Raw genomic sequence first — 14,909 nt, 5'->3', positions numbered from 1 at the left:
CATTAATTTTCAGGAAACATTTTGGTTTCCTGCTTAGTAAAAGAGAGCCTTGAAAAATTGGTTTGTTTTTTTGTTTTGTTTTTTTTACAAAAGTTAAGGCGGTCCAGATCTTTGATGCAGAAAACCTGCGATCCCCAAAATTACATCTTATATTTTCAAGTTGAAAGCAAGGTTTCGTGATGTGGTTCTGACCTTAGGTTAGACTGGAGTGGAGAGGGGAAGCAGAGGCCTATTTAAGTCATATAAAAATGAAGGGGGATGGGCGAGGCTGGTCTAGGGATCCCCAGGGAAATTGCCCTTTTGAAACCTTTCAGGATGTAAGCTTTATTTTATTTTTTTTTCTACATTCAAATAATAAGTATTTTGGTTTTTGATAAAATGAGAATTTTATCCTAGAGTTCACTGAAACTATGAAAATACAGACACATAATTGCATTGTGCTCCTATGATCACGAAAGCCTGACTTTTCTTTGTCCCTAGAAAATGCAGGCCAGTTTTCCTGAAAAGACCAGAAGAAGGCTATACAATGACCGCTGGCAGCTAGAGTCAAAGAGCTCATCTTGCTGGTTTCTTGGAGCTGGTTTGTGATATATACCACCGTCACTCCATTTACCTGCTGGGTTGTACCCTCCAGCAGGACAAAGGATATTTGCTGGTTCTATCCTAATCAGTGGAGTTCTATATACCTTGATACAAAGTAAACTGAGGAGCTTCTAAAAGATTGCATATTTATGAGGTTTCAAACCTTCTTTGTGGTTCCAATGACTGAAGGTGCACGTTGCAAAAATACAACTTAAAACTGCTTGCCTTGGAGGGGTGTTTACTGTAAACAAAGTAACCCTTTGGGAGATGAGACTATTCCCACAAGGAAGGGGCCCTTTGGTGAGCTGAACTCCACAGTGAGTCCATTGACAAAGGGAGATCTGAGCTTCTAGATCTTCAGCAAGAATGACAACAAAAAGTCCTCTGTGAATATTTTGTGTTCGCCTGTTTTAAATCGACAGGGTGCTTTGTAAAAAGGAAGAGCTGGTTTAGTGGTTCGAGTTTTGCCTCTGTCACCATATTCCCTCCCTCCTCTTTCGGTACCCTGGTTCACTGGCAGGAAATAAGTGTTCATTTCAAGGGTGTTCAGTGGTCTCTTGAAATGAAATTCTGCAGGAGGTGAAGAGACATGAGCCATTTTCACACTTGGCCTGAATGTTTTGCTCCAGAGAGGTTCCTGTACCTCGATGTTTTCCCCCCTTTTATAAAAAACTTGACCCTAACCGAAATAAAGCATTCTACTTGTAGGTAGGAACAAACACATTTATGACCAGGAAGTAAGATGGAGTTGATGGGAATTTAAAGCTGATACATGTATAATTGCAGTTCAGAAGAGTCAAATCTAAGTTTCCTGAAAGTCTTTGAATGTTTTTCGGTTGCTCAGGAGGCTTAAGGAAACCATACCTTGGGTTTGGCCAGAAGGGAATTCCCTCTCTCCTCATCCTCTCCTAGCGCCAGTATTAGTGATGTTACTGGACACTGTCAAATCACTTTTAGAGGCAACTAACTTTGCTTATAAAAGTAATTAATAGAATTAAGGGCAAAAGAGGTACAAGGTAAAAAAAAAAAAATCCCCTTAGTCTGTCCTATTGCACATCAAAGAAAACAAAGGCAAGGATATACAAGTCATTGAGATTTGTCAGGATATGTACGGTTAAACTTTACCATTTTAACCATTAAAAGATCTTTAATTCAATGCCACTGAAAATCTATTTCTAAGAAATGAAATATTCCTCCTTTCCCTCTTTCTCTTTCCATTTAAGGGGGAACTGATTATATAGTTTTAGAAGACAATCCAACGAACCATTGGCTCAAAAAGAGCTTCATTACTGGTTCTTTAATTAGTCAGATTATGGAAGTCAATACCCTGTATTTTTGGAGGGTGTGATATCGCACATAATAAAGTTTTTACAGAGAGAATGATGGCAGGGAAGGCAGAACATTCTCAATCACGACACTGAGGATATGTTCATCATGTAGTTACTTGATGCTATAGGTGAGATTATAGGTCTCATCCCATAAAAGTACTGGCTGAGCCTAAATCCTCTATTTTGATAAGAAAAGGATGAAAAATAAGCACATCTATGCCATATTCAAACAAACCACTTACTATGGCCACATATCATTTTAATAAAGGTAACATGTCTTACTTTAAAGGATCTAATAATAAGATTTAATAGTAAAATTATAAAGAGACTTCTAATTCATATAATTTGTTAATTCCTATAATAATAACTGATGAATGAAAGTGCAGATTATCATTGGTCTTTCAGATCTCTTGTGTAGGGCTGCTGTGAAAGGGGCAGATCATTTTCTTCATGAAGAACTAGCTCACTACGGCAGGATGGGAAGAACATTTCTGGGAATTATCTGTCCTCAAACCAGACTGATTCTGGTTATCAAACAGCAAGCTCAAGCGTTCTACATTCTACCGTTCCACTCACGAACTGTGCTTTTAAAAACTCCTACTGAATAATATTAACCCCTAAGTGAGTAAAAAAAGGTAAGTTATGGTAAACTTTTAGATTGTTTCTTTATTCAATAAATTATTAAAATAATAGATTGTCCAAACACTGAAACTTTTTTCATTTTCTACGTGAATAAGTTTATCTGGCATGTCATTCTCGTCAACATTTAAAGGAAGCCTAAGCGACCATTGGCTGAGGAGTGTGAAGCCGAGTGGGGAGATTTCTAGGCAGCAAAACCAGATGTTATTCCGAGATAAGACAGCAGCTTAATTCAACTGTAGCTGCTTTGGTGAACCTGAGATCATTTAGAGGGAACCCCCTCCACTATTCAAAAGGAAGCCACTGATGGAATCATTTTAGGAGCAGAATTTAGCTCCTTTATTTGTCCCTTTCTTGACTTTTTCTGCTTACCCGTTGGTGATAAAATGCCTTACATTGTGCTCATTGAAATATAATTATTTGAGAGAAATGAACTTTTCACAAGAAAAATGTCATTTTTCCCCTTTCTGTTTGGAATATAAGTTCAAGCCAAGAAACTTAAAATAGTTAACAGTTAGATGTAGCACTGAGAAAACTATGTTTAGGACAAATTTAGTTGGTTCCATAAAGAAATTCTCTCAAGACTATCTTATTTTTTTTTTTTTTTCTTGTCTGCTTTCCACAGAGGTTCGACTTGAGGGAGCATGACTTATTGTATGTTTTTTAAGACTATGTTCCATGGAACATAGATACATTTTGTGAACGATTTGCAACAGTGCTATGAACCTCCGGGCAAATAACTTCAGGTTAAGAGATCTCTGTTATTAAAACCAGTTAAAATGTTACATCTGTATTTTATTACTGTATTATTTTTTTTACTCTATTGCTTCCCTTTGGTTTTACTACACACCTGGCTGTTTGCTTTGGGAGAATGCTAAGAATTTATTTAAATTGTTCATTGTGTTCTAGATTAAAAAAAAACACAAACAAACTACAGCCACCAAAAAACTATTCTCTGATGTTCTGAAATCTCCAGAAATTTAAGAAACATGCCTTAAGAAGCTCCGCCATGTGCCACTCAGCCGGTACTTGTGGAATGAGTTTAAGGACTTAACGTGGAGAAGACAGGTCTTTCTTACACATTTTTTACATTTTCAAGCTGATTTCGAAGGGTGGATCAACCTGCATGGTGACATTATGGGAAACATTCTCTTTCTCATGGGACAGAAAGAAAAGAGTCCAGAAGTAAGGCTCTGTAATCAAGCGGGAAGGGGAGATGAACAGGTAAATTCAGTTCCAGCACCGTCCATCCACAATGAAGTGGAAGCTTGGCAGCAACCACCGTTGGTCAAAAAGACTGTTCTAGAAATATGGTCACTGCAGAGATACTCCTCCAAATGATCCCTTCGTTGAAAATAGATTAACATGATCAGAAAATATCCGTGAAAAAGAAAACAATATAAAAATTTACATTTTTTTTTTCTGAGACAATAGAAGCAAGGCTCATGGATATGCCTAAGTTTAGAGATTACTACGAATGCTCAAAACAATGTTTGTTTCATGTCCTTAGAAAATTAAAAATGGTGCTTCGTATATAAAGGGTCCATCAGGTAAGCCATAGAAAGAGACAGCTGCTGATGGGCGGGTTATGGAATCAGTCCCTACATTTCAGCTGCGACAAGCACTGGGTTCCTTTTCTTTTACATCAACGTCATTTCAGTTTTAACAGAAGGAAAGTCATAGATGCACAATACTGTAATCTGGAAGCTTATGTAAGGCAGCAAAAAGCATCACCCTAGATTGAACAGACTAAGTATAAGGTCCACTTTTGGCCACGCTGGCAACCAGCTAGAGCCCACAGCATTTTGCCACACACGATATAAAAGCAAAGATCCACAGCAAGGGAGGCAAGTGGGAAGTCAGCGACGTGGTGATGTGTGACTACATTATAGGAACACGCTACAACAGGAAACCCCCGGGGCCACGGGTTCGATTCCAGTCAAGTGAGTTAAGGCTACTATAGAACTGGCTGATGTGGAGAGTCCATTCCAATCGAGCAGTAAGAAATTGATTCACTCTTGAAGACACAAGGAAAGGTTTAGAGGAAAAGCAAGTTCTTGGAAAGAATGAAGCACACACATGCACGTTGTCTCTCAGGTGAGGAAACTGGAGAAAAATGAAAGGGGGACAAAAATAAGAGAGACCCAAGCAATCCAACTGCAAGGCAAGGTAGGTGTTTGCTTCCAGCTGACAGTATTGCCGTTAGCGGTACAGTGAGGTCTACAGAAGTGGTGGAGAGCCCAGAGGCTGCCCAGAAGAAAAGGGAAGAAAGAAGTGGTCACATGACAACACAGCATTGACAGCGCTTTTTCTTTTGGGTACCTGGGGCTGGCTCTGTGGCCAGGCTCTCTTCTTTCCCTTCTGGGGATGAGGGCTCTGTGGTGTCTGAGATCGGCCTCCCGGACACAAGCTCGGCTGCGTTCCCATCGATGGTGGACACGTCCGTCACGGTCTTCTCCCTCAATGACTTCTCATCGTCTTCGTCAATGAGGACCAATTCCGCCTTGATGGTTTCGTCATAGCCTAGCACCTTCTTCGTCTCCTCTTCGTCTTCGATATTCTGGTAGCCCATGAAAATCATGGTGACTGGCTGATCCAAGTTGGCCTCGGGCCCTTCTGTGCCGGGGGCTTGGGGTTGCTGCCCTGGGGTCCCGGAAGAATGATCCTTCCTAGACTTATGTACCATTTCTAACTTGGCTTCCTTGCAAAGCATGGGCTCCTTCGGGTGGCCGAGGCTCCCGTCTGCGATCACAGTTCTTTCTGACACGTGCCCTCCTCTGAAGCTTGATTGTCCCGCCTTCTCAATAAGTGCTTCTACATCCTTTGAGCTTAACGTGTGCACTCCGTTTTCTACCACAGTGCCTCCCGAGTGCACCTCATACACTACTTTGGTACCATCATCATAGACTTTGACTCCTCTCTGATGGACCCCCTCTGGGCCAATGGTGGATGCAGAGAGAATCTTGGTCTCTCCTGTTTGTTTGTCTTTCTCCACATTAATTTCCATGGCGTACACAGCTTGAATGAAAACAAGAGAAAGGAAGTGCATGTTACAACAAAAAAAGCCAGTGAATGGTTAATTGCCAAACAGACACAAAAAAAGGGCTTTGTGCCCTTTCTAGTCTAACTGCCAAGCATCTTGAGTGTTAGAGTGAGGGCACAGTGTGGACAGAGGTGGTTATAAATGTGTTTGAACACAGCAGCTTACTGCACCGGGAAGCCAGACGTACAGAGTTGCCATATCTCACTGGCACTTACACTTCTAAGGAAGATCTGCTAACGTAAGACCGCAAGCGACTGTGTAGATCCCGTGTAATGAGTTCCTGGGAGGCTGGCACACATGCAAGTTTATTCTGATTGACAGCTTACCCGAGGCTTATAGACAATCTTAAAGGCCCTGGATAAGAAGCATTGTAATTCCAAAATCTTAATTTTTTTTTTTAACATTTTCACCAAGCAGTCTACTGTTTTTTGTTGTTGTTGTTGTTGTTGTTGTTGTTGTTGTTTTCTGCATCTCCTTTTACTGGGAATGGAGAATATGCAAAGGATTTTGCTGGTGGGGCGTGGCTATCCTCCACTGTACTGTGAACTAGGTTGTCTAAAGGAACTGAAGCTACAAACCAGTCAGGTTATATGCTCTGAGACTACTTCAATCACTGAGCTGCGTTTCTGAAACAAGGACTAGAAAAAGAACAAGATGGAGGTAGCAGCGTCCTGTGGCGACTGGAATTGGAGAACAATGATCACAGAAGGCCTCTTTCTTCGGCCATGCACACAGCACCAAATCCTCGTAATTCTGCCCCATACCATCTTTCTCCTCCGTCACCTTCTCTCTCTTCCACGGCCACTACTCAAACTGAGACACTATTTCCCCTTCCCTAGGTTATGGTAAGGACTTCCTTCCTGCTCCCCCCGTCCACTCTAGCCCTCTCCAACTTATCCCAAATCTTGCCACCAATCTGGGCTTCCTAAGGACCTGCTCTCCCCTGTTCTGTAGTCTTGTGGGACACTCCCACCTCCCCAATCTGTTACCTCCGAGGCCCCCTGCGAGGCACGCATTCTGGATGCTAGGACACCGAGCGAGCGTTGGTCCCAGGAAGCCAACCAGCCCCAGGCACGCTTTCCTTGGATGACCCGTGGATTACATCAAACTCCGCAACTTCAACACCGAACTCACCTTCTCTAAAAACTGCCCCCTAGTCTTCTTGATTTTCAATAACACCAGTAGCACATAGTCTTTCGAGTGAGAAGCCTCAGAATCAGACCTGATTTGTCCTTTTCTTCCTAATTTCATCCACAGCCAAACTGTTGTGAGCCACTAATTCCACTTCTGACCTCTCCCCTTGCGTCTCCTCACCACTGCTTCTACCGCCACTGCCTGAGGCCAGGCCCCCTTCTGCTCTCTGCACAACAGCTCTGCCCCACTTCCACCTGCCCCTTTTCAGAGCAGGGAGCAAAGGAAGCCCAAGACTTGTTTTGAAAATACTATAAAAGGGAAATGGGAGGGAGGGAGGAAGGGAGGGAGGAAGGAAGGAAAGAAGGAAAGAAAAAAGGAAGGAAATTTAAGAAAGAGAAAAGAAAAAAGAAAAAGAAAAAACAAAGAATAGATGACAGAGACCATAGGTGGTCCACAAGGTCTAAAATATTTACAATCAGGCCACTTATAGAAAAAGTCTGCTGACTCCACTAGCTTGGGCTCCATCCAGCCCATAACACCTTCTTCACAAATGCTCTGTGGGTTCCTGCATCTATATAGGACAAACGTTAAACTTCTTAGCTTGGCATATAATTCCCCTGGGAATTTGTCTGCAACTTCTTTTCTAGCCTCGTCTCTCAGCCCCTCTCATCCCACGTACGCTCCAACCATAGCAAACTTTGCTCTATTCCCAGAACTCAGCATCCTTCCCTGCCTGGCCTGCCTTTCCCATGGGGGTATCTCGGGTTATGATTGCCTTTGAGTCCCTACCTCTTTCTGAATAACTACACGTTCCCCAAGTGTGTTAAGAAGATCCAAATGATCATTTCAACTGCTCCCTTCCACCGCCCCCCCCCTTTTTAGCATAATCAAATAACACCATCCCATACCTAAACTTTCCCTGCTTTTAAAATTCCCTTCTCATGAACTGGCCTTCCTTTCAGAGTTTCTATCCATCCAGATAGGACCTATCCATCAATGCCCAGCCAGCTGCCTCCCCACTTTCAGAAGGTTTCATTGGTGCTTCCATCTCCAAGTCTTCTCTCTCTTCTTAAGGCTCTCTGAACACTTCTAAACCTCTCTGAAGTCACTTAACACTTTCCACTCAGGGGTATAATTATTTGTGGGAATGTTTTATTAGCTCCATGGATTTTTAGGATCCCTAAAGGCTAGTTTTCTGCCTGACACCTTTCTACCATTCCCCTACCCCACCAGCACCTACCTTAGAGCCTTTTGTCTACACGGTACCTGATCTACAAATACCAGTGAAATAAATACTACTAATTGAAAAGTCTACTATCTAGTCACAAAGACTTTGTATAATATGACACCAATGAAAAGGTACACACAGTAATTAATGTTTGAACTGGTTAGAGAAACAGCCATGATACTATTTCATCTGCTTGGGTAACAAGATACAGTCCGTTCACAGTTAACACTTAACTAAAAGATTGTGAAGCCAGATCCAATGCTTGATTTTCCTTATGTCCGTTTTGAAAGTTTCACTTATTCAGCACAAAGATCTTGAGTTTCCTTCGGTGACACAGTGAGAGGCCAACCGATATTTGTCATGGAAGTCCATGGGCTCACACAAGGATGGTGACGTCAAGAGAAATATTTGTCTCAGTTATTTCCTGATTTCCCACCAAGTGTGTCACCAGAGAAACAGACTAGGCATTTAAAATTGCGTGTGGACGCCAAGGTTTGTCCTCTAAATATTACACTTACATTAAAAAGCACAGTTTGGGGGTTAAAATATTATGTCCTATCACTATTAAAATACTCACGGGACATATTTGTAAATAAGGATGAAGCTAATGATTGCCAGTTATAGGTACAATATCTAATTATCCCCCAAGCATCTAGTAATATGTGAACAAAATGACACAGTGATCTGTCATCGATACAGAATATGGAACAAAACATTTCTATTTTTAGATCCATAGGTGATCGGGTACAAATTATTAGCAAGGGAATCTTTGGAGATGTCCTTCTTCTGCCCACCAATGAGAATGCTGTCATCGTTGGTCCAGTTTTCCTCTCTCCGCCATCCTAACCCCCAACCCTTGTTTTGTCTTTGCCTGTTTCCAGAATCAGAGACAAGACAGAAAGGAGGATGAGGAGGAGTTCTGTGCTAGAACAGCCGAGTAGATGCACACAAAAAAGAGCTGAGAAACAAGGAGTTCAGTAGGAGAGGGTGTAAAAGCTACATGGGATATGGAAAAAGAGGGTACATTTTTGTGGTGGTGGTGGAGATACGGGAAATAAAGAAAAGGACATGTGAGAAGTGCTTCTGGGTGGGGATATGAATTGGGGTCCTTGTAATATCCTTCAGGAAAAATAGGTAAAGAACAGAATTCCTTTTTTAATGTTGTGGGGTTTTTTTTTGTTGTTGTTGTTTTTGTTTCTGTGTGTGATTTTAAACTGTATTTTGTTAAATGTGACATGGCTCTGGGACTGAACCACGTGTGTCATGGTTTCATTAGGGTGACATATTAGTATTTGTATTTACATGTTGTACACTGTTCTTTCAATATTTCTACAATATGGGAGTAGAACATTGTAAGACATTTTGCCAATAAAATAAGCCTAACTACGTTATGCCATAAAATACAACACCCATCCATATCCTGCCCCCCCCGCCCCAGGTAAAACAAGGCTCCAAAGGAAACAGATTTTTAGCAGATTTCGTCAGGATCTGGCCTCACATGCTTTGTCTGCATCTGCTCTCCTCTCTAGGAAGGGATACTTAGGTGAACACTTCGAGGAACTCTTGCTTAACACAAAAGCAGCATTTAGACTTCATGGATACACATACAAGAATGTTACCAGACATTCAGAAAGCCACACAGGAAGTGTGAACGTTTATCTTAAATATGTTGTTTATAAATAAGCATTTTGATTTTGCTCCAGCTCTCAGCCAATAATATTTCAAATGTGAAGCAGGGTGAATGTGAACCAGTACAAAAATGAGACTTACATTTTGAATTCAACATTTTATTTTTGATGCACACACACCATTAAAAAAACCCTCCTGCTTATTACCACTGTCAAGTAGTGTTTACCAAAGGCCTCTCACTTAACGTCATGCTCTCGTGTCGAACCACAAAATATACTCCCTTCTCTTCCATTCTCTTCCCTCAAGCTTTCCCTCACCACAGGGGATACACTACAATCTGTGTAGAGATGAGGGGTCCGTGCTCAGCTTACTGAAAACAAGTGAGGAAGGGCTGCTTCTGAGGGGAGGGGGTTTTCTGGGGAGCCCCTGGAAGAGATTTTGAGAGCCTCATGGACATACAGGAAAGTATGTGAAATTTCCTCCATTGAGAAAGATTCTGGAACCAGAGAAGAGAGAAAGCAGTCTGATGGAAGTCCCAATGACAGGATAACTAAAATCTGAAAGTAGGTTTTTACAAAATGATATATTTAATTACTGATCTCCCAACACGACATACATGACAATAAGGTTGGAATGGATAAAGCATTTTTGCTATGCTTTCCAAGAACCTAGATGGGGGAGTAGATGTTCATGACTGTCAAGAAAGAATAAGAACCAAAGTGGTGAGTTTCTGCAACAGATACAAATGAATGATGCAACTGGTGCTTTGACGCCAGGCCCCTGGGTTTGGTTTGCTGGGTCCTTGCTCCCCCATACCCTCTGGTCAATAAGGAGAACCTTAAAGAAACAGAGGCAGTCTAATTCGGATTGTTAATCCTATGCTCTTGGTTCTGAAAACAGCCAGGTGTGGATCAGAGTGAAGGTCCCTGCGATAGATACTTGCCTAAAGACCAGGATGGAGGCAGGAGGTGAACCTACTATCACACTGCACAGCCCAGAGACATGGGTCTGAGCCACAGAGAATGCTTGATTCCAGTGCAAGCTTATGCCAACGGTTCTAGGTACTCTCTTGTTCCCTGTTCCCTTCAGCTTTGGTAAGGAGAAGGCAGCTGTACAGGCACTAAGGAGCCTAGGGAAGAGGAAACAAGAGCATCTGACCCAAGGGAGGGGTGGGGTGACCAACCACATGATTCCATTTCAGAATCAAGCCAAGAGCAGACCAAACAAGACACTGCATTCCATGAGGACGGAAAATTCAATCATGTTAGGTCCCTCGACTCCAGCTCCTAGCAGCTCACTTGCTCTGACTCACTGTGATCAGTGGGAGGAGGTATAAGGCTGAAGGTTCACATGTAAAATATAATACAACACAGCCCACTGTCGTTAGACCCCCGCAATATACTGAACACCCGGTAGCTGACATCACACCTGGAATGTGGAGGAGAAACAATGCACACACTTGGCTTATTCAGTGAGCATATATACATGCGGTCATTTCCCTTTGGGCACACGACTATGCATATACATATATGCTCATACCTTCTCTTGGGGATAGAAGTACAAACTTGGCTGCTGTGATGGAAAAAAAAATGCAAGCGAGGAAATTAATTCAGAGTGGATCTTCCCTCTCATCCCAGCAGTTAGACAATCTCTAACTTCAAAAACCAGTCATCACAAGTTTCTTGGAACGATTGTTTTCCCAGGACACCTTAGTACTGACAGAAATAAGTCTGCAAAGGTGTGATGTCATGGCTAAGAAGAGCACAAGCCAGTTTCCCATATCTGATTTTGCTCCCACTTTCTTGGTCAAGAAGGACAGTCTTCAGTCTGAGAGTGCCAAAGAATATTGCTAAGAGGGAAGTGAAGCCCAGACGAGTGCAGAAGCTCAGAAAATAATGAAGCACTGAGAGACATAAATGATCTCAGTGCCTTGGACCCAGGAATCAGTTCCCTTATTGATAAATTTGTCTCAAGAATCTTAGACGCTCAGAAAGGTGCTAGAAGCCGACACCTGGAGTTTTGATTTAAACAAATAAGAAGGAAGGAATTACATAAACTCTGTAGAAGTAGCTTGCCATCTTGGCTGGCTAAATTCTAAAGTTCATTTTCAAAGACCAGAGACCACCAAGACCCAGGAAGGGTTCATCAGGCGGAAGGTATAGAGATGAATTTCATTTTCTTTTTGTTCAAGTTCTTTAGGCAGTTTAAGCAAAGCCAGAGATTAAGATCATCTGGATCATCACAAAGTCCCTTACATTCCTGTGGACAAGACAGAAACATGTGCCTGGGCTGTCAAGACAGTTGCCAGAACTTGTTACTTATTAAATGATCATGTCCCACTGGTGCCTATTTAAGGTTCTCAAGGGCCAGGAGACCCCAACAGTGTGTCACAGGCCTCTGACTTTGGTTCTAACTGTGCCATGTTTTCATCAATGAAATGAAGAAAAATAATGGAAGCTTGTTTTCAGATCTCAGGTGATACTAAATTGAGAAGAAAAGCGAGGCTTTGAGGTGCTACAATCAATAGCTATAAAAATCCCAGCACTAGAGAAGAAGGGTTTTCTATTTTCAAAACTGTGAAAACCTTTATTCAGATGGAAATCTGAGGCAGAAATACAATATATAAACCCAAGGACAGAGGAGCTGCTGTGTCTGAAATGGGACAGAACACTTGAGCCCTGACTACCAAATCCCTTTATGCCATTCCCCTCCCCACCTTTCACAGATGCTCCTCAGTGACCCCATGGGGCCCTGACACTTACAAGGGACAATCTATCAAGAAGAAATTCAACAGTCACATCAAATCTACAAAGGGCAGAAAGGTATATAGCTCATTCTTACTTTTGCCTTTTGAGAGTAAGAAATAAGGAATTTTGCAGTTTCTCTGAGCAGGTAAAGCAGTATGTGCACAATTAGAGAAAACTGCTACATGTTTCAGTGGAAATGATTCTGGAACAATGACTACACTGGATCAAAGGAATGAGGCTGAGCAGAGGTTGAACCTGAAGCTGAGAGACCGCAGCACCAACACAGTGAGCCACATGGTCTGCGGATTCTTGCTCTGCTCTAGGAGCAGGGGGTGTGGAGATCAGCCCACCCCAGAGTGCATGGGGCAGGTCCGTGCACTGCACGTCTGAGGGACTAGAGACAAAGTGGGGAGGGTTCAGTTGGGAGTGGCAAGGATAGCAGAGGGTATCTCACAGCCATTTCATAATTTTGGGACAGCCGAAGAGATTGGGTGCTGTGGGTGCTAAGGGGATGCAGACTGGGGTTCTGGGAAAGACCAGAAATGATAGTCATTTTCAAATAGTTAAAGGGAAATCAACTCAAGGTTTGTTCCAAGTGGCTCCAGGGAGCAGGATAAGGAGTGATGGGTGGAAGATAGAGGCAGACATCAGAGGAAGGACTTCCCAATGGTCAGTACAATTAGACAGAGTGGGGCTCCTGGAGGGACACAAACTCCCATCACAGAGGTACATGACTGTGGTCTGGGGACCCATTTGCAGGGCTGCTAAAGCCTGGCCTCATGTTTGGAATAGATGCCTCCTAATTCTAAAAGCAATGATGCTGAATAAATTCCCATTTATATAGAAGCCTAAACCTCCCAAACTCCAAACAACCAGAAGATTTGTCATAATGCTGAGTAATGACAAGTGACATTTATTAAAATGGGCCCAAGGAATGCCTGGGTGGCTCCGTTGGTTGAGCATCTGACTCTTGATTTCATCTTGGGTCATGATCTCAGGGTCCTGGCATGAGCCCTGCATCAGGCACCATGCTCAGCATGGAGTCTGCTTGTCCCTCTCCCTCTGCTCCTCTCCCCACCCCCTTTCAAATAAACAAATACAATCTTAAAAAAAAATGAAAATTTAAAAATAAAATGGCCCTGAGATTGTGTAAATTTCCAAAGGAATGTTCATAAAGCAAGATGGGTCATGTCTAGGGGAAAGGATTCTGGGAGCAAGTGCCATTATTTGGTATGCCAGCCATGCTCTGTTGGCCATATAACTAATAATGAATCTGGACGCTCCATTCCGAAAAGAGTCTAGACAAAGGAGTTAGCCACACCAAATGTGATTCCTTCCACTATTCTGCGTGTGTGTATTTCCACAGTTGATACATCTATGCAAATGAGTTCTTTGGTAACAAACAGAAGTACACATACACTTATTTTTGAAGATCCTGATCACATAATTCTTTTCTGAAAATGCATTTGCCATTGGATTATTACTTTTCTGGAGCACCTTCAACTTGAAGGAGGCTAGGCTGCGATGGCACACGTATTCCCACACAGCCAGAGCTCCAATCACGTTAACACTTTACTTACTCTTACATGTCACACTTGTTGACTATCGATGCTGCCCAAACCCTTTTTATACCCCTTAAAAGTGAGTTGTCACATTGTCCCTATCCTCTCCCAGAGCTGATCCATGGGTCCGTTGGTTGGATCATATCTCAACGTCCTGTAAGGTCCAGGAACATATTGTAGAGAGGGCCCAGGAAGCTGTTTACCCATGCTTATTGGGAACGATCAGCACCCGAGTCTCTAATACTGGTGGAAGGTAAGGTGTGTGACCGTTGAACAGCTGTCACTCTAGTTGACTTCAGAAGTGCTCTTGGAGCACCTGAGAGCTTGCAGCTTAAGCCTCTGATAATGATTTCTCGGCTACACACCTGCAGGCTCTAAGAACTGCTTTCTTGGTCCAGGGACACATGAACCTGGCCAGGGTCCGACCAGACAACACCAGTTCTAGAATTCTGTGAGTCAGTTGTAAAAGTGACATGCTAAGATGTTTACAGAGATACCCAGTAGCTATTGAATCAGTGCACACGTCGACCACATCACCACTTACTTGCCATTTTAGGGTACGTTTACATTAAAGGAAGGAGGGATGGACTATTTGCTTCACAAAACATTCAGTTTGGCCTATATAAATGATTTCTTCTGGCTTAAAAGCCCATGATTATTTTGTTTCATGAAAAGTGTCATTATGCGATTTATTTTAGACATAAACTTACCTAGATTATGTAAAACATAAATTGGATTTGAATTCACCTACATTGTTCCTAACTGTGCCACCTTGGCCATTCATTTTTTTCATTTGAGCCCCTGGCCCCCAGTGCATTTCTGTGTGGATTGTAAAACGATTGGTTTAGAGACTGATTCTTCACGTCCACCCAGTTCTGATTTCTGAGGCACATTCGTATGGAACAGAGCAAAGCACAGCTCTCTATAGACTTTATACTCGTAAATGTATGGTTTTTTAAAAAAAATCCACCATTGCGAAAAACATTAGCAAGAAACATGTTTCTTAAATTGTTAGTC

General features: G+C 42.4%; 1 protein-coding gene across 4 annotated transcripts in view; it reads right to left on the bottom strand.

The window, feature by feature from the left end:
* The window catches only part of PALM2AKAP2 (PALM2 and AKAP2 fusion), a gene marked incomplete at its 3' end in the record, with an annotated part of 333,400 nt that overhangs the window by 193,714 nt on the left and 124,777 nt on the right, over nucleotides 1-14,909 (bottom strand). For 3 of the 4 annotated variants that reach the window (XM_080819613.1, XM_080819614.1, XM_080819615.1), the window contains one exon: nucleotides 4,872-5,567. In XM_080819613.1, the coding sequence (XP_080675739.1) occupies nucleotides 4,872-5,567 (696 nt within the window). Of the gene's footprint in view, nucleotides 1-4,827; nucleotides 5,568-14,909 lie in introns of those variants that run through there. The other variant, XM_080819616.1, reaches the window with a different exon arrangement.

The sequence above is a fragment of the Martes martes genome (genome assembly GCF_963455335.1).
Source record: "Martes martes genome assembly, chromosome: 12".
Classification (NCBI taxonomy): Eukaryota; Metazoa; Chordata; class Mammalia; order Carnivora; family Mustelidae; genus Martes; species Martes martes.
The sequence above is the reverse complement of the archived record's forward strand: the minus strand, read 5'-3'. Positions and strand labels throughout refer to the sequence as shown.